At 45.1% G+C, this 17,594-nt stretch overlaps 1 protein-coding gene across 2 annotated transcripts in view; it reads right to left on the bottom strand.

The window, feature by feature from the left end:
- Nucleotides 1-6,223: 6,223 nt before the first annotated feature.
- The window catches only part of LOC104351820 (calpain-13), a 43,771-nt gene continuing 32,400 nt past the window's right edge, over nucleotides 6,224-17,594 (bottom strand). The window contains exons 14-20 of one of the 2 annotated variants that reach the window (XM_086460879.1): nucleotides 17,282-17,339; nucleotides 16,154-16,221; nucleotides 14,412-14,480; nucleotides 13,224-13,302; nucleotides 10,282-10,398; nucleotides 7,313-7,368; nucleotides 6,224-6,269 (exon numbers count right to left, since the gene is read on the bottom strand). In XM_086460879.1, the coding sequence (XP_086317005.1) occupies nucleotides 6,243-6,269; nucleotides 7,313-7,368; nucleotides 10,282-10,398; nucleotides 13,224-13,302; nucleotides 14,412-14,480; nucleotides 16,154-16,221; nucleotides 17,282-17,339 (474 nt within the window). In that variant the 3' untranslated portion in view covers nucleotides 6,224-6,242. Of the gene's footprint in view, nucleotides 6,270-7,312; nucleotides 7,369-10,281; nucleotides 10,425-13,219; nucleotides 13,303-14,411; nucleotides 14,481-16,153; nucleotides 16,222-17,281; nucleotides 17,340-17,594 lie in introns of both variants that reach the window. The other variant, XM_086460880.1, reaches the window with a different exon arrangement.

The following is a 17,594-nucleotide window of genomic DNA, read 5'->3' as shown; positions in this document are numbered from 1 at the left end:
CAGGCCAGGGAGCCTCTAGATGTCACTGCCATGCAACAGAAATGGACCCCAGTGCCACAGCGGGCTGAGGACACCTGGCCCAGGCACAACTGGTGGCACAGCTGGCAGCACAGCTGGCAACAGGTACCTAGGGCAGCACTGGCCAGCTTGGTAGAGGGCTTTAGGAAACCTGTTCTGAAAAGACTGGTGCACTCTCAGTCTGCCTGGGCATCCCACTCCCCAGGGCTGAAAATGTGCAGCTATTGCAGAGTGGGACCCGGTGCAAGGACTGTAGCCAGAAATTGCAGGATGAGGTATTTTGGGTAAGAAGTTGCCAGGTAATAGTAAAATGTTTCAGCTCCAGCCCTGCAGTAAAGAGATCCTGAAGAGCTAAGGCTGAGTGCGATAATGATAAATACAACTGGTACTCCTCCACCAGAGAAGTGGTCCCAACACTTGCCTGTGCTCCTGCTAGGCCACCTAAACACAGCGGAGGGGGGTGGGGGGGTGTCACTCTTGACGAGCTTTCCACCTTCCTCCTTGAGTTTAGAGTACTGGGAGAAGGACAAGTACCTCTTTTGAGAAAGGGTCACCATCTCACTGAAAGCAGCAGCAAGAGCTGAGTGTTCCCAGGCTTGCAGGCACCTCTCCAGGCTGTCCGTGCTCACTGTTGCACCCTTGCCTGAGAGATGCCTGTGATTCTGCAGGCCACGGTCAAAGCTTTTGCTGCGGCATGGCACAGTTACTCCCTACTTCAGGAGCCAATGGGCCAATGGGCTTCTCACAGCCAGGGTCAAATCCAGCCTTTCCCCTTTCAGCCATGTACAAGGTTATAGAATAATGTGTCTTTTTTTTTTTTTTTTTCCCCCTTGAAAAGTGTTTTAGTTATTCTGTGTAAATTGCAGAAATTTCTCTGTTAGAGACCTGAGGCATAGCCAAAGGCAGAGAGAGAGGTTCAGTTACACCAAAACTGGCAGTGGACACTCCCAGCCTCCCATACCTCAATGGCAGGATGTGTTCACCGAGGCATGGGCATCAAAACTGCAGCCTCTAAGGTTTCTGGGAAAGCCTTAATCCAGACTGCATGCTCGGGGAACATTGCAGGATCAGGCCCTGTAGGCAAGATATTTGAGAGCTTCCTTCTCTGTCCATCCCGAGATGACTTGGGCATGGCATCTGCCAGGCAGACGCCAGACATAGGGCCTCTAGGATAGGAGAAGGGCAGTTAACCGCAGGGCTTCAAGAGACCCAGAGCATCCAGAGATTATGCTTGCAGGGTCAGCTGTCACCACTTCTGCGTCAAAGTCCTTCTAATGCTGATTGTTTTCTCAGATCTACCTAATTTCATCAGCTCTTTATCCCATCTTCAGTCCTAGGGAGTTCAGCATCACTAATCTCATCTGCTTCAGCTTCTGCTTCTTCACACTGCCAGCTTCTTACCCTCTTGAGGGTCTTAGAATCATGAAGATTTAAAAATAAAGCAATTGTCTGAGGACTTTCTCTTCAATTTCTAATAGCAGATCCTCTTAGGGCTTTTCAGACTTGTGTCCCTGAGGACTAGAAACTGATTTTCATCAAAAAAATTAGAGATGATATTATTATAATTGCATGAATCTCAGAGCTTTCACAAATGCCACAAACCTCGTGGGGATTGCACTAACATTTCAGAGCTGGCAAACACAGATGAAGATGCACAGAAGATTTTAATAGGGGCACTATCCCCATTAAAGTTAGCCTTCACAGCTTAATCATACAAAGATGAGATGTAGAAGTTTTCCCTCTTTACCTAACACCCCACTGATCTGAGCTGCCTTTGTTTTGAATGTTTGCCCTGTGTTCGTGAAAAGTATTAAACTGCTTGTTGCTTCTGGAAATAAGTCACTGCTGTACGATGGCCAAATCATTGTTTTTCTCCCTATTGACCCGCTTTTTTTTTTAGGCTACCAAACACCCTTGACTTTGCTTGTGGGATGGTTAATCAACAAGTCTGTCACAATGATGGATTCCTCCTGAATTGTTGCTTAATTAGCTTGCTTGGAAGTATAAATCAAGTGGAATACCAATTCTTCCAACGCTACAGACAGGCAGCCACGCTCAGCTTGACAGCAGTGAGTTATTACTTTCTGCCCCAGTGCAGGACCAGCAGGCAGGCTCCATCCCGCAAACCCGAAGGGGCCGCAGGTTCATCCCTGAGACCACTGGCGTGCACAAGCCACACAGACCAGAGTGAAGGGTTGGTGTGATGGAGGCAGAGGTGCACTCCGGCCGGCAGCACCCGCAGCAGTGACTGGCTGCAGGGGCTCTGTGCACGGTCGTACACACATCCCTCGTGTGAGAAGAGCCGGCACCCCCAGCATCAGTCTGCGGGGAGACAACTTATGTGTCCGCAATGTTTCTTACCTAGGGTGTCTGGTGTCTGCTGCTGGTTTTTGAATGAAGAAGAAACAGTTTAGTCTGTGGCCAGACTGAGTTATTAGAGACAAGGATCTTTGTCTAACGACAAGCAGAATTGCCTCCCACAGAAAGGCAATTATGCGTCGTAACAAAAGGAAAAGTAATACATTGTCTGCAAATTAAGATTTTTAAAACTGATCTTAACATGCTGATTTTAACAGCTTGGTATTTTTGTAGATGGGACTTTCACACAACAAGAATGTATTTAAACCTGTTGACTTGAACTGAATTTCACAATTTTACCACAGGTGTCTTCTGTGTAGCTGCAAAGAGCTTGTTCCCAGAGGGTCTGAGCCAGCTTGAGCATCCCTGAACTGTGGAGTGGACTTCATACAGAAGTACTTCCAGATTTCTACTTACCCTTTTCGAATTCCCAGGATAAATGAAACAAGCATACTTCACTGAAATGGATCTACTAATACACCTTTTTAGCAAAGCATATTTATTTTTCCACTGCCACATTTTTTTATTTATCTTCTGTCTTTACCAAGATTTTCAGAGAGCTTAATTAATGATTAATGATTTCAAGTGGGATGTGTAAGTCACACTTTGGAGAAGGAATCAGTTTGTTTAAAAATGACTGAAAAATATTATAGTAGTCTAATTTACTGATTTCCCTTTCCCCTCATTTTCAGTGAAAGGGTGGGTTCAGTTGCCCCACTTGCATAAGACCTACCTACATGAGTAATGCTCTCCAAGCTGCAGAACAGGACACTGCTCCAGACCGACCTCATAATAACAAAGACACGGGTCCCTTCTTTACCTTGTGACATAGTTGTTGCTCCAGTGTGTAATGTCTTGATGCCAAATGAGTAAATCTGTTGCTAGTGTGTGGATGCCTCAATGGAAACTTGTGTGGAAGGTCTGGGTGAGGCACAGTGTGAATTATATTGCCATGGCAACCCTGCATTGCTTTCATCCATCAACGTTTGCATCCTTCTTTTTTGGCATTTTCACAAATGGAGTCTTCAGGGATATTTTTTTCATTAGTTGAGTAGAATAGATCACTAGATTTGCTTTTATCACCATGATAAAAAATTATGAAAGTGGAGTTTGTATGTGGGCTACAGAAAGGTTACCGTTATTTAGCAGATTTAAGTTAAACTTTTGAGCAGGAATTATATCTGAAGAAGCCCTATATTTTTAAAGACATCAGGACAGAGAAAGACAATGCAGTTCAGGTAAACTTCTCCCTTCCCAGAGACTCTTGATATAGATGCTGGAAATCAAAAAAAAACCCACTGAACAATCTCTTCTACACCTCTGATATGCCTCTTCATTGCCATAGCAAATAAAACGGAATCCCGACAGCTGACAAACTCAAATATGCACAAGACTCGACTCCTCTCCTCTCCCCTCCCTTCCCTTAAAAAAAAATCACAAAGATTTTGGTGTTATTTATGAATAATGACTAATTTCTTCAACCTTTTCCTGGCATTTAAAAATGGCACACAAGCAAATTAAGAAATAATTCAAATAAAAGTGTGTCTTAATTCTTTTTGTTACCTACATGACAGACACCCCTTCCGCACAAAAGGCCTGATTCTATTCTTATTTGCAATGGAGTTAATGGAGCTGTTCCCGACTTCTGTGCATTAACCAGAACCAGCCGTACTATTCACAGGAAGATGAAAGGAGATTATAGTCAGCGATTTCAGCTTGCCCAGACCATTAAGCACTACCAGTTTGCCCATGGACCTCTCTCATTATCTCCTCTCTCCAAAGCAACTCCAGTTTGCCGGAAAAGGACCCTTCATCCTGACATCTAAGTACCATCAAGCATAAGCAAATGTCCATAGGAAACCTGGCTTCACTCCTTCACAGTGGTTTTTCAAGAACCCCATGGATGGCTCTGGTATGGGATGGCCTTGGGCTGTGTCCTACTGAGGAGCAGAAAAGCCACCTAAAACAGAGGTAAAAAGACTCACTTAAAACACAGACAGCTGGAGGTTAGTCTTTAGAAATCACTATTGAGAATATTTTTTCCAACAGGATTTTTTCAACAAAGGCCAAGTGTGTTTTCCCATATCGCTCATCGTTTGTCAGGCTCTAGTGCAGAGAGTTTCAGTGCTCTGAGGGGTGCATGCTACAACTGCCCAGTCTCCGGCTGCAAGTGCCTGCTAAATTGCTCAAGTCGGCTGCTTACAAACACCCTACAGGCAGAATTTAATTCAAAACTGGTAAGTGAAAATTGTGATTAATTATATATTTGCAGAAGTTACGATCAGTTTATGAATGATTCATGAAAGGAGAAAAGAAGACTAAATAGACTATGAATATCATTTGCAAGCAATAATTTAAGCAACTTCATCCCACAAAGTGAGTCCTTCTAGTCTGCAGTGCAAGAGGTGAGTGCTGTGTTGTGAATAATTTGTTTCTATACATCAACACATCAAAATTCAGCTTTGCTGTGAGAAAGGCAAGGTGCACTGTCCAAAGCTCTCCAAATGCGAAGGACACACTTTCAAACAAAGAACTTTGTGCAAACACAGCTCAGAGGGATGAAGGCATCTCAGTGTTGAGTGGTGAGGCCCAGCTCCTGCTGCAGAAGGACACACTGGGTGCACTTAGAAGCCAAGACAGAGGAGTAGTTGGGCACGAATGCTGTCCTGGAGCCAAGGGTAAAAGACACAGAGCAGTCACTGACTTGGGTCTGAATCTACCATGCTTTCTCCTGGGAAAAGTGTAATTTACACCTTGATTATACATTTCCCCTTTCAAATTCTCACCAAAGCCTGCATCCAATGTCAACTGCCTTCAGAAACAGGATGTGAGGTATCGGAGATGCTGTTCATGTATTGTTTGTTATTGTTATTCCTGTCTATAGGAAAGCTCATCTGGATGCAGTCCCTGGATTTCAATGAAGGTCCTGGGGTTTTTTTGTTTTGGTTTTTGGTGGTTTTTTTCATTCCATTTTTGAACTTGGCTGATAAGGAAACTGTGTGACTTTGCCCAAGGGTGCTTCGTGAGTTCCTGGGGTCAATTGCCACATAATGGCAGGAGGCTGTTGGCTCTTCACTGCACGTTTTTCTCTAAGGATTAGGTTTCCTACCTGTTTTCTCCTCAGTGAAAAATGCCTGGGATCAGCACTAATGCTTTACCATTGCAGCTAGGAACAGCAGTGTCCCAGTCTGTTAGTAGGAGCGCAATGGGCAAGATGGTTTACAGATGTACAAACAGGACAAGCTTTGTAGGAAAAGGCAGGGTCCTTCATGAGAACCAAGTAGCAAAATTGGAAAGTTCAGGTAAACTTCAGGGCAAAAAAGCCCCTCTCCAGGCCTGACATGGAGAGAGCAAACATCAAATGAAGAGCAAGGTAGGGACTGTTGTTCAAAAGTAAACTAAATCACATAATTCAGTTAAAAATGTGAATCAGACTGACCAAGAAATCTAAGTGACCTCATATCCCCACCCTCTACTTGGCTTTACATTTGCTGCAGCTATGTAAGATATTCAGAAGCAATTGCATCCCTCAGACGAAGACAAAAAAGACAAGTTCTACTAGTTGATCTATTGAAAATGTATAACCTCAGGTGGGAACAGGGGACAAGTGGCTAATTGAGCAACTGATAAGGCCATTCCTCAGAAAAAAATAGCCCAAAGTCCAATTCCCTTCACAGCCCCTCTCTAGCCCTGCTTGTGCTGCAGTGCTCACTTTTCTCTCAAAACCCACCATAACCCCAGGGTGAGCTTTCTATAAGGTTCCCACTCATATTCACTGTGGCCACTGTAAGGGCCCACTCTTTTCTTCTCAGTATCTACAGTACTAAGGAGATTTCTTACCAGCCACATTGATTTCTGACGTCTCTTTAGGTGTACATGACAAGAGTCAGCCACTGGAAAAAGAAGAAAAGGTTCATTTAGGTGGCGATGTTACACCAAGTCTTCAGACACGTGTCTTGGTACCTTCAGGCTGTGATCCAATGACTATGGCGCTTTTGTCCTGCACAGGACAGTTAAGGGGTTTTGGAACTGCCTTTTTCTCTTATTACAATTCAAACCCAGAAACACTTTCCATATGTTGCTTTCAATGATAAATTATAGCAGCAGCTGCAGCAGGAGCAATTGCTGGGAAAGAATGGCATCTGCGTGATTGCAAGTGGAAGGGACAGCAGGCTCTGGCAATGTGGTTGTCCTACAGACTACCCTGTAAACCAGGTTCTGCTTGGAAGCTCTACTCAGCTCTTGGTGCAAAACAGATTTGATGAACTCTAAGGCTCTGAACTAACCACAGAGTGTAAACAGGAGCCGGCAAGACTGTAAAATGTTTAAAAAAATCTTTTTAAATGCTGTGTTGTCAAATAACAGTCCCCAGACTGATAAAATGCAGCACTCGGGCATATCACTATGGAGCACAGCAGGATTTTTGCTTCAGACTAGCTGATAAAAAGCTTGATGTATCCCCATTCAGCTAGTTATCCTTCAGGCTGTGCTTTTAAGACAAACAGCAGCAGCAAGCATTTGTCTGCTGTTTCTTTCTTAAAACCAAGATGTTTTGCAATTCAGAATCAACAGATGGGGCAGTAAGAAATGAGAGCATGGATTTTTTTTTTTGTCACTTCCTCAAAGTCACTTTGAGCAATAGTTCCCATAATGACAGGCTGGCGTATGTAAGGGAAGACTGTGATTTGGCTGTGGATGGACACCCTGATCTGTGCTCACCCTAGTGAGGCTGCGTGACTGGGCCCAGGGAACCCCAGGGAAATACCTCCCACCCAGCATGCACATCCAGCCAGGCAAAACCCTCACCACTGTTGGCGTCAGAAGTAAAACCCCTGGCAACATACATCATGCACCATCTTTAACTTCACCCTCCTGCTAACATACTCAGTGCTCCCACTTTGGACCTGGAGAGAGGAGAAGGAAGGAGCATTCTTACCTCCATTGCCGTCATCAAAATTTGTGATCTGCCCTCTGCTAAGTTTTGAAATGCATCTAGGTGTAGAACAAAGAAAATCTTATTTCACGAGGAGGAAGCAAGAATGCAATGCAGACATAAGGCTGTGGCAGCTGAGGAGCAGAGCTGCAGTGCCTGCGCTGGCACGGTCTGCCTGGCTCAGGTGTCCACCCGTGCTGTCCTGCCTAGCCACATCTGTGCCGCATACCCCCTCTGCCTTGCCCTTTGGATCACAGCCTGGGAAGGCATCCCAATTGCAGGGCCAGGATTTGGCAGAAGTGTAGAGACAGGGAGTACTCAATGTGACGGCTTTCATCTCCTCTCATAATTTGTTTCAATTGTACCTCCCGCCTGAAGACTGACAGGAGAATGGTGAACTAATGAAACACATCTTCCCACAGGGAAACTTTCTGTTGGTCCTTTTCCATCCTCCCTGGCAGTGTGTGATCACAGTGTGCCCTAAAGAAAGTGATTCTCTTGAAGTCATTAGTATGCCTTGCAAGCTTTTCCCAGGGAATATAAATGCAGATGCTGCTGTTACTCAGCTAGAGTTTGAAATTAACATTGCTGTAAGTTTTCTGATGGAACACTTTGGCATCAGAAAATTTAAATCCATTCAAATATTGATATTCTATGTGCACATTTATATTGCAGTTTGTCTAGGAGAAACGTTCAAACCCAAGTGTTTGGATAAAGTCAAAACACAGTATTTTGAGCTCTTTTTATTTATTTTGAAATTACTCTTCTCCTAGAAATGTGCTGTTATAAACAGTAATAAAAATTTGAAACAAATTTAAATCTATCCTTGAATGACACATTTCTCCAGGAGCCTGTTTCCCACTCTGAATGGAAAAGGCATCGTAAGATCATGAATGTTTTGAAACCTGCCCAGCTTTAGACAAAAGTGCAAGGCTGCTGGGAGAGTGCAGGAACAGGGCACAAAGGCGCCTCGCTCATCAGCCCCTTAGAAGGCGACCAGAGCTACCTATATGATCCAGAGCAGAGAGAAAGCAGAGGAAAGCTAACATGATGAAGCACATCCAGCCTATACTGCTGGATACAACAAGGAAATCCCCACATTTTGCCCAGCCCCTTAACAAGGTTGTATTTGCAGGGTTGGGCTTGTGCCCAGCGTCCTTTTAGGAACAATGGCAGCGCTGAAGTTACCTGCTTTGGGCAGAGGTAAGTGCCCCTTTACTGCTTCATTAACTCCAGTTAAAGAGAGTTTGCAAAGAAGCTGCTGGTTTTGGTTTGGGTCTCATCTCTGGCTATTTTGAAAGGATGAGTAATGATTTAATGGGACAGATTTTATCTTCCCTGCTGCATTCACATCGTCACAAAGGTCAACTGACTTTTATTCCCACTTGGCACCCTTATCCTCTCCTATAACAATTTTATTCACAATGAATTAAAAAGTTTGAGAAACGTATTCCACATTAAACCCTCTGTAAAGTGATAACTGAAAGAGTTGAGAGCATTTCAAGATACTCATTACAGACAGCAATGAAACTTTTAGAGATTCCTTTCCACATGGATGTAGAGGAGTTGTCTTTACACTGTCACTTAAAATGTAAGAAGATCTTTTTTGAGATGAAAAAAAATGCCATGGTACTAATTTAGGCATAAGAATTTTCATCTACAGCAAATGACATGTATAATCACAAAAAACGGCTGTTTACAAGTTATCTGGTTTTTAATGAAAGCATTAAAATCAGGACATGCTCTGAGCTGCTTCTGCTGTACTCACTTGAAATGGGATTTTAGGCAGTGTCATCTGGGCGGATCCACTGACCACCATTGGCCCATAAAACATTAGTGGTAAAAACACATGAGAAAAAATGAACACTCATTTCCACGCCCTGTCGAAACCCAGCTCATTCTGAAGACGAACTAAATTGCTGTAGCAATGTTCTAACACATGGGTCACAATTGCTGGGTTTGTTTAACTACCAGCATTTACAGTCAAAATGCTTATTATTAGAGTAGTAAAAAATTTTGCTTTTGTAAATCAGAATTCCATTTACTTTCAGGCAAATGCTTATTTATAGACACTCCCTCCTTGTAGCTGCGAGACAATAGCTGGATGCAACACAGGGCATGGGTTTGTTTATCCACTGAGAAGGATCTCAGACATTCTCCTTACCAAAAAACTGAGAGAACTTTACTGATGTTGATGGGAAAAACATTTCTCCAGCTAAAAAACAACCAAACAAAAAATGTGCCTTGCTTGCTGTGATTCAGAATTCTCTGACTTTTCACCAAAAGAGAAAGCCTTCCACTTGAGATGTGTTGCCTCATTCCTCTTCACTGGCCATGATGCAGACTTCCTCACTGGTACTGGCAATGCTCCACACCGCCCTGGAGGAAGGTCTGCTGTGGACCAGGATGCTCAAGCTTGTGTGGAAGGGCACCAGCACAAGGACACATCTTGTTTTTAGAAAATGAGTCTTAGTGCATAGGGGCTCTAAGGACAAGCCTGCAGAGGCCAGGCTAAATCCATGCAGGAAAAAAAGACTGGCAGCTGAAGAAGCTCTGGATACACATTACCATCGCTCCTCAGCAGGGAAAAAAACAGGGCGGCGTGGTGCGGCTGCAGCCCACGGGCACTCTGATGAGCTCTGACGGAAAACAGGGGGCTGACCTTCCTTCTGGCCCCTTTCAGCGAGGGCATCGCTGTATTCCCAGCTGCTGTTTTCTCTCAGCACTAAACCACTCTCTACCAGCCAGTTGCTCCTGTGGGCAGGAGATAAATCTGGCTTCTAGAAAACAGGATGCCCTAAGGGATGCCTGGACCTTTGGCTGGTTTGTTATTTCCACGTTACGCTGTTAGACATGTATTATCATGTCTAGCACCGTGTCCCTTGCCTCCTGCCACTGCCTCAGTTTGGCTTTGCAAGCTCACCTGTTGCCATGTCCCCTGCCCAACCCCAGGCCCCGGCACTGAGACTCACAGGTCATGGTTTCAAGGCGCAGCATGCAGCACACAAAGTCAGAGAAGCCAACTCTTCTGGCAGCATTGCCGTACCGCAAGGCCATCAGGCACAGAAGCTGCTCATTAGCGGCCAGACCTGCAGAGGGAAGAGGAACGACAGCACTGGGGACAGACTGCGGGGTGATGGACAGGCTCTGATGGCCTTGTGCACCCTGCAAAGAAGCTGGGGCCCTCCCTCAGCCCCCCACCCTGTCATGTCGGGTATCTGTATCCCTGGGTAGCAGCTTGCCTTTCCCCAGGTTGGTGCATAAGAGCCAGGGTAGGGTGATGGAAAATCAAAGTCCTTCTAGTCACTTACTTGAATTGTGGCTTGGGTCAGCAAGCAAGAAACATTGAGCTAACTAATCTAGTGTTAACTTGTTTTGCCTTTTTAGCTTTTATTTTCTATAAGAAAGGGTGATTTTCTTTGGCTCACAACTTAAAGTCTGAGCGTAGCATTTACAATACCACTGGTGAGTTTCTGCTAAACAGGGAGATATCGCATGCTCATGCTATTATGCAGTATAGTATGCCTGATATTCTTAATTTTTACATTTTCTCTTCTATTAGAAAATGGTGAAGGGTGCATTTCTTTTTTTATTAGCTGATTATTCAGTATTTGTGTCACAGTCTGTTTGGATGGAAATTGGTATTCAATTGAATGAACAAAAATTGCCTTTTAGAATGATTCTTTTATTAGTTAAATAAAACTACCCTAAATGTGCTGGCTATGAAAGAGGAATGATTTAAATACATCTTGCACTAAAAGCTGATTTGCTAAACAAAGGAGAAATTTTCTGCAGAAAGCTGGACTGATAGCTTCGGTTTAATGCATTCTCTGAGACTACAGAAAGTCTCATTTTCTCACCCCTAGTTTTTAGTGGCTCAGCTGGAAGAGAAGTAACTTCCCTGGTTTTTCAACCAGCTCTAAACTTTTCAGTTTTAAATGACCTCAACATGGAGCTAAATTAGTTGAACAAGCAGAAAAGAAGGAAATTGTTTCTCTATGTAGGCGAAGTGTGGGGGGAGATACAGCCAATGCAGGTGGGTTAGTACCTCAACAAACTCTGGTGCATGAGCCTAGTTGGAGAAGGTCTCCAGCAGGAAGCAATGCTGAATATTTAAGTAATGGAAATACATTTGGGCTTAAGATACATTTCAAACTAAGAGAAACTTGATTTCAGATTTTTTTTCCTAGGAAGAAAAGTTGGTAATTAAAAAAATGTAATTAACGAAACTTCTTTGGTTCTGGTTTTAAACCACTGCCAAGAACCACTGTAGTGAGCAATGAATTCTCTCTTATTTTTAACCTTTTGAAGGGAGTGGGAATTCAAAGCTCTCTCTTGAGAGCAGATTCCAGCAAGCACTGCAGCGCTGCTTACGAGATGCTATAATCATGTCTTACACTAGTAGAACACTGACAATTTGGCATGATCAGTCTGGGATATACTTGCTCTGAAATCTGCTCACCTGGCAATGTCTCTCAATTAACCTCATCAACAAGACTGAAGTGGCAGTCCTCTCTGTTCCCACGAATTTTCAGCTATGTGATGTCACTTATTTGAAGGTTACTCCCCACACCTTTTGTCTGCTGGATTCCTCACTCTGGTTTTAGTCAAGATTTAAAATACAGACTTTATGTTTCCCTATTTTTTGATGCATTTAGTGTAGCTATTGAAAAGTTTGTAATACACCAGGCCGATGCTCCTGTATTTCAGGGCAGTACTGCTGTTAATGCAGCTGGGCTGCTTTACTCCAGCGGAAAATTTGACCCACCATTACTATGCTTTGAAGCCTTAGGACAACAGAGAAAGATTAGAGCACACACTTCAGCATTTTGCTGGGGAAAGCACTGAACACTTCAAGGAACAGCTGGCTAGGACCTGCATTTAGTGCCATTCCCAGAGTTAGCATCAACCTCCCAAACACTTTCTGGGGCTGTCCACTCCCTCCTGCTTAAAAGTCAGGATGAGGATCATCCTATTGCAAAGCCAGATTCAAATGCAGCTGTCTGGCTCAGAAGGTGGCAAGAATGAGCTTATGATTTTCTTTCCCCCCCCCCCCCCTCAGAACTGCTTATAGCCTAACATGTATTGAATTTACCATTTAACAGTGTCTTTTTATCCCTTCAGATTGCTGCACTATTTTGGCTGCCAGGAGCTCTCAATGTACAGTTTTCCTCTCAATTTTACACATTAGCTCCTTTCTTACAGAATGGACCTGGCAACTTCTCCTTTGACATTTGGCACATTAGTGCTGTGTTCCTCAGGCAGAAGCTGGTGCTCTACCCACCTCTCAGTATAAAAAAAAAATACACATACATCCCCTGAGCTGATGCCTTCCACGGATAGCAAACCTTCACCAGGTTCCTCCTCAGGACAGCACCCCTCCAAGCTCCAGGTAGCCAAATGGGAGCTTCTCCACTGTACAATTATAAGAGGATTGCTGTCTCAGAGCTGTATTTCATGCACAAAGTCTTTGGAGACATGGCCCAGCTAAAATGCTCCACTCATATGAAGGGGTCTCATGCACTCACTGCAAGTTTCAGCATTTGCATAGCCAACAGAGGTCAGTGCAAACTAAATAAATGTCTGTTGCTCTGGCTTTCCCTTACAGACTTAGTCACTGTCCTGGAGAGGCTACGGATAAGCTGGTCTCTGCAGGCTCTGGCCTGTGCTCTGCTTCTCTGCATCTCTCTGCTGGCTCCCCAGCTGCAGCGCAAAGGGTTTCTCCCTGAAATGAGCCTTCTGTCTCAATGCCCTAAAAAACGCAGACCTCTGAGCAGAGCTGTGATCTAACTGGCACCTCTGTGCAATCCAAACTGCTTTCTTCCTGAAGCTCTTTTTTTCTTTCCTCTCTTTCACCCTTTCCTTCACTGCCACAGGGACAAGAAAGGGAGCTGCTCAGCACCTATGGACATACCTGCTGTCTGTATCGCACTCTTCAGTTCAGACACATCAAGAAATCCAGAATGGTTTCTGTCTTCCTTTCTGAAGATATCCTAAAAACCAGTGTAAAGGCAGATTTCAAGCCTGTATCACCATTCCCCCAATTTACTACTACATCTAATTATGTAGGATGCTTTTCCTCTTTAATAAATAGGCTGCAAGGAAGTTCAATAGATGAGATGGGGTGACCATGACAAGGGAGACCCATTTCCAGAAGGCTCAGCCATTATGTTACTGTGTAAGAAATCCCACAGTTTTGAGTGGGTGGAAGCCTTTTACCTCACTCTCCCTGGTTTATGTGTGCAGGCAGCAATGGGAATACTCACTCCTCCATTGACAAAAAAACATTGCCTATAACACATGAAACAAGCCAGGAGTTCCTGAGTCCCAGAATGGTGTGGAGTCATCTTTCCCAAGACACTGTTGAAATGCCATAGGCCACACTTCAGGTGCTGTCAGTGGGAAGAGCACCGCTGCTAGATGGGGAACTGGTACTCCATGTCCTAGGTGGCCTCAGACCACCTCAAGAGGGATGAAACAAAGTAGAGCCCACCCAACCCTGAGGCTTCAGGAAACCTTCCTGTGCTGCACCAAAACTGAGGGAGAATGACCTGACACAGAGAAGCTGCCATGCATGCCCTGGCTCTGAGTTTAGGTAGGAACCTAGATACCAAGCTACTGTCCTCCCTGCTTCCAGACCTAATGCTTATCCTGAAGCAGAGACATTTCTCCCAGACAAATTTTCATCAGATCTTACACACTTCCATTACAACCTGCAGCGATGAGGAAGTAACATTTTTCAGATGACTGTCCAAGAACACATTTCAGTTTAGAAAGCTTCTAAAAAAATTGCCAGTGGGGGCACACAAACAAAGATTTCCATTAAATTCTGAGCCTAATTAGCCTTCCTACCTTTTCCCACTTTTTCCTCAATATTCCCTGTGCTAGAAAAGCCTTGCTTGCTCGTTTGGAACACTTTACACACCACTACTTCCTGAGCTCTCAACCTTTGCCTGAGAGGATGGAAATCTGACCCACTAAGCCAGCCACCTTTGCAACATTCTTCCCCCCAGCACTTCGATATCACAGAGCACCTGCGCCCTGATGATGAAAAGCCCAAGAGTACGGTATTGGCAGAGAGAGGAGAGCAGCCCCCATGTACCATGTACTTAGTGAGACTTCGCCAGAGGCTGCTGAACTCCTGCAGCGTCAGTTGTCCGTTCGAGTTGAGCTGTGCATTTAGTTAAGAATTGAACAGTTAATGAGAGCTAAATCTGGCTGTCTTCATTCCTGAGGATGCTGCCTTCATGTAAAGAAAGATACAAAGTGCAGTCTCTTCTGTCTGTTAATTTGTGTCGAGAAAGCCAAGAGTGTTTCTGTTCTTGATTATGCTTAGAGTTAAATGCACCTTCTTTGGCACATTGTAGAGCTGCTCATACCTGTGCTCACAAACAACAAAAGGTTTCTATTTATACGTTGCCTTTAACCACAAGGCAACCTGCAACGATCACTTCAGTTGACATTTAGCCACCGAGCACAAAGGCTGTGGATGAGCATGACCCCATGCTCCGGGCCACATGGGCACATTGCCTTGCCTCTGTGCACAAAGCAGCGCAGTATTAGTTCTGGCTGGATCCTCCTGGAGGAACAGGCACTGAAGGAGCCAAAAGCATGAGGAGCTGATTCTGACGCCAGCAGCAGCTTTTGAGCCACACATACACCACGTGCAAGAAACATTTCCCACCATGAGCTGCAGGAGCCCAGGGGTGCCAGCAGACATCCCACAGGGATGCTGAAAGGACTGTGTCAGTGGACTTGCTCCCCTCCTTACACCATCTAGGAGTCCTGGGCAGACATGCAGCACCTCACCTAACGCATCTGGGATGGTGAAAACTCCATGAAAGCAAAACTCATCACCAGTGAAATATAAGCAGGCAAGGGCCACTGCCATGAAACCTGAGTGAAAAAAGCTGATCCTGTCCTTGCAGGCCAGGATAGGTCACACTGTACATGGGTTGTACACAGCCCAGAGAATGAAAAATCCACCTTGAATTAAAGCAGATCAATGGCTTTGTTGGTTCTTTGCACATGCCATGCATTCACAGTGCCCACTTAGCCCAGGAGGGGCTTTGGAAAGGGGGAAAATCTCTTTCACTGGCTAGATGCAGAAAGCTGCAACGAGAAAGGGACTTCTGGTCTTTTTTATTCGCTCCCTGGCAGTTTGTAAAGGTCTGAAAATGTCTCAAAGTTATTTCAAGGCATGGAAGAAAAGAGACAGTGAGCAAGCAAGGGGGAGAAAACACATGGGGAAGACTTTATGTTTTCATCAAGGAGCCCTCTTGTTCTACAACAGCCAGCAATGTATTCCCAGTGTTGTCTTGTTAAGAGTAAAAAGACTGCATGTTCTGTCTAAATAGGGAAGGTACACTGGAAAGGATGAATGGTCTGCCAGGCAAGTGCCTGTGGTTCGGCAGTGATAGCGTTTCGCCCGCTGACACCAGCTTTGCCGGCAGTGCTAGCAGCCTGCTTGAGCTGCCATCACAGGCCAGTGTGTTTGCAGCTGTGATGGAAAAGCCAGGCTATGCCTGAGCTCTGTGCTGCTCCCTCACCTTGGGCTCTGCCTCGGACCTGCACCCAAGGGTGAGGTTTAGCCAAGCCCTGGGCACTGCAGAGGGGGAAATGAGAGCAAAGAGTTAGGAGAAGACTGACCCTTGCCTTTTAGCAGAGATGTCAGACCCAGGACACACCTGGGAAAGTCCTTCGTAGACTCTGGGACAGCTATTTATTGAGGACTGTGGCTAATATTTACTTGCAGGTTCTCACACTGGGACACCCAGCTCAGCCATAACTCAAGGCAAGGGCGGTCAGCACCAGGGAAGTTTATTGCTTCTGCTGAAAGGATACATCCATCAGAGCTAAAATGCCTCTGCATGAATCAAAGCTGAACCTTCCTCCCAGGCTGGTCATTTCATCTGCAAGTATTGACAAAACAGAAGGAATTAGTGAGAGAAAGGGGGGGGTGACAGAGGCATCAGGTCACCATTTAGAGGGAAGGATGACACCAGTCCGAAGGCTCACATAACTAAAAAGCCCCAGATTTGGCTTGGCTTCTCAAACAGCAGCAAAGGCTACATGCCAGGTTGAGGTCCACTGAGGGAATTTGACATGTCTCAGACATCTCTACCGCTCCCTCCCCCAAGGACAGCATCCTGTTTGGGCTCAAAGGTAGCTACTCTGCATAGTCTCTGCCCACCTGCCAGCCCTGATGGAAACTCTTCCCTCTTGAAATAAGGATAATGGAAATGACAGTGATAAGAAAGGCCATTTATGCTGAATTAGTGAGTCCTAGGAGCACTTCAAGCCTTGTGCATGACCGAGTTGGTTCAAGCTCTCCATCTCTGCCCCTGTCCATGCTGATTTTGAGGTGGGCAAGTTAGGGAGGCTGAGAAATGCTGAAAGCCAGCTTGAGGCCTCTGCAGAGGAGTGATGCAGGCTGGGGCTGAACTGGGAGAAATTGGATGGAGCGAGGAGAGGAAGAGGCATAGATCCCTTGGGAGCTCACTGGTGCAACCCAGCCAAGGACTGCTGCATTTGGTGGGGCGTGGAGAGGGAAAGGGTGCTCACAGGAGCTGCAGGGACATTCAGGAAAAGGGTAGGGTAGGTCTGCGAAGCAGAGGCTGTCCCTTGGCAGAACTGGGAGGGGGAGAGAAGGGTGAAATTTGGCAGTCAAGCAGATGCACAGTTTTGCTAACAGCCATGCATTAAAGAGTCTGTTAGCAGCTGGTCTGGCTTGCATTGCCTTCTTCATGTGAATATTACTTTTATTTTCTTCAAAAAAATAAAACCAAACTGTTGTGTATTTAAAGGAACCCTGGTGGAGGCACTTCTTATCCTTCAATATCCAACAGTGCAGTAAGCCACATTGAGGATTTTTTGAGGACCATCAGGACACCACTAAATCCACTGTCTAATTTACACAAGACTAAGGATAGCGAAGCAACAAAGACATTAGCTGTGTTGTAAAAGCTTTACCTTGCATGATCACTTCATTAAGGAGTTGTTGCAGCTGTGAGGCATCAATAGCTGAGCCCTAAAGCAGAATGAAATGCAAGGACAGGTCTGTGAGCATTGAGTTTTCTCCTGTGTCACTTTGGCACTGCCACAACCAAGAAGGATCTCTGCTTATATCAGAGGAACAGCAGCACCCTCTCGGGAACATAACAAAGCCACACACATTACTGGGCCACTCTTTGTCCTTCCCTACAAGAGTCTGCAGGGGAGTTATGGGCACTCCCATCACCATGGGGTATTCTCAGGAGTGATGAGAACACTTGATGACTTCACC

The sequence above is a fragment of the Leptosomus discolor genome, chromosome 2, assembly GCF_034619465.1.
Source record: "Leptosomus discolor isolate bLepDis1 chromosome 2, bLepDis1.hap2, whole genome shotgun sequence".
Lineage (NCBI taxonomy): Eukaryota > Metazoa > Chordata > Aves > Leptosomiformes > Leptosomidae > Leptosomus > Leptosomus discolor.
The sequence above is the reverse complement of the archived record's forward strand: the minus strand, read 5'-3'. Positions and strand labels throughout refer to the sequence as shown.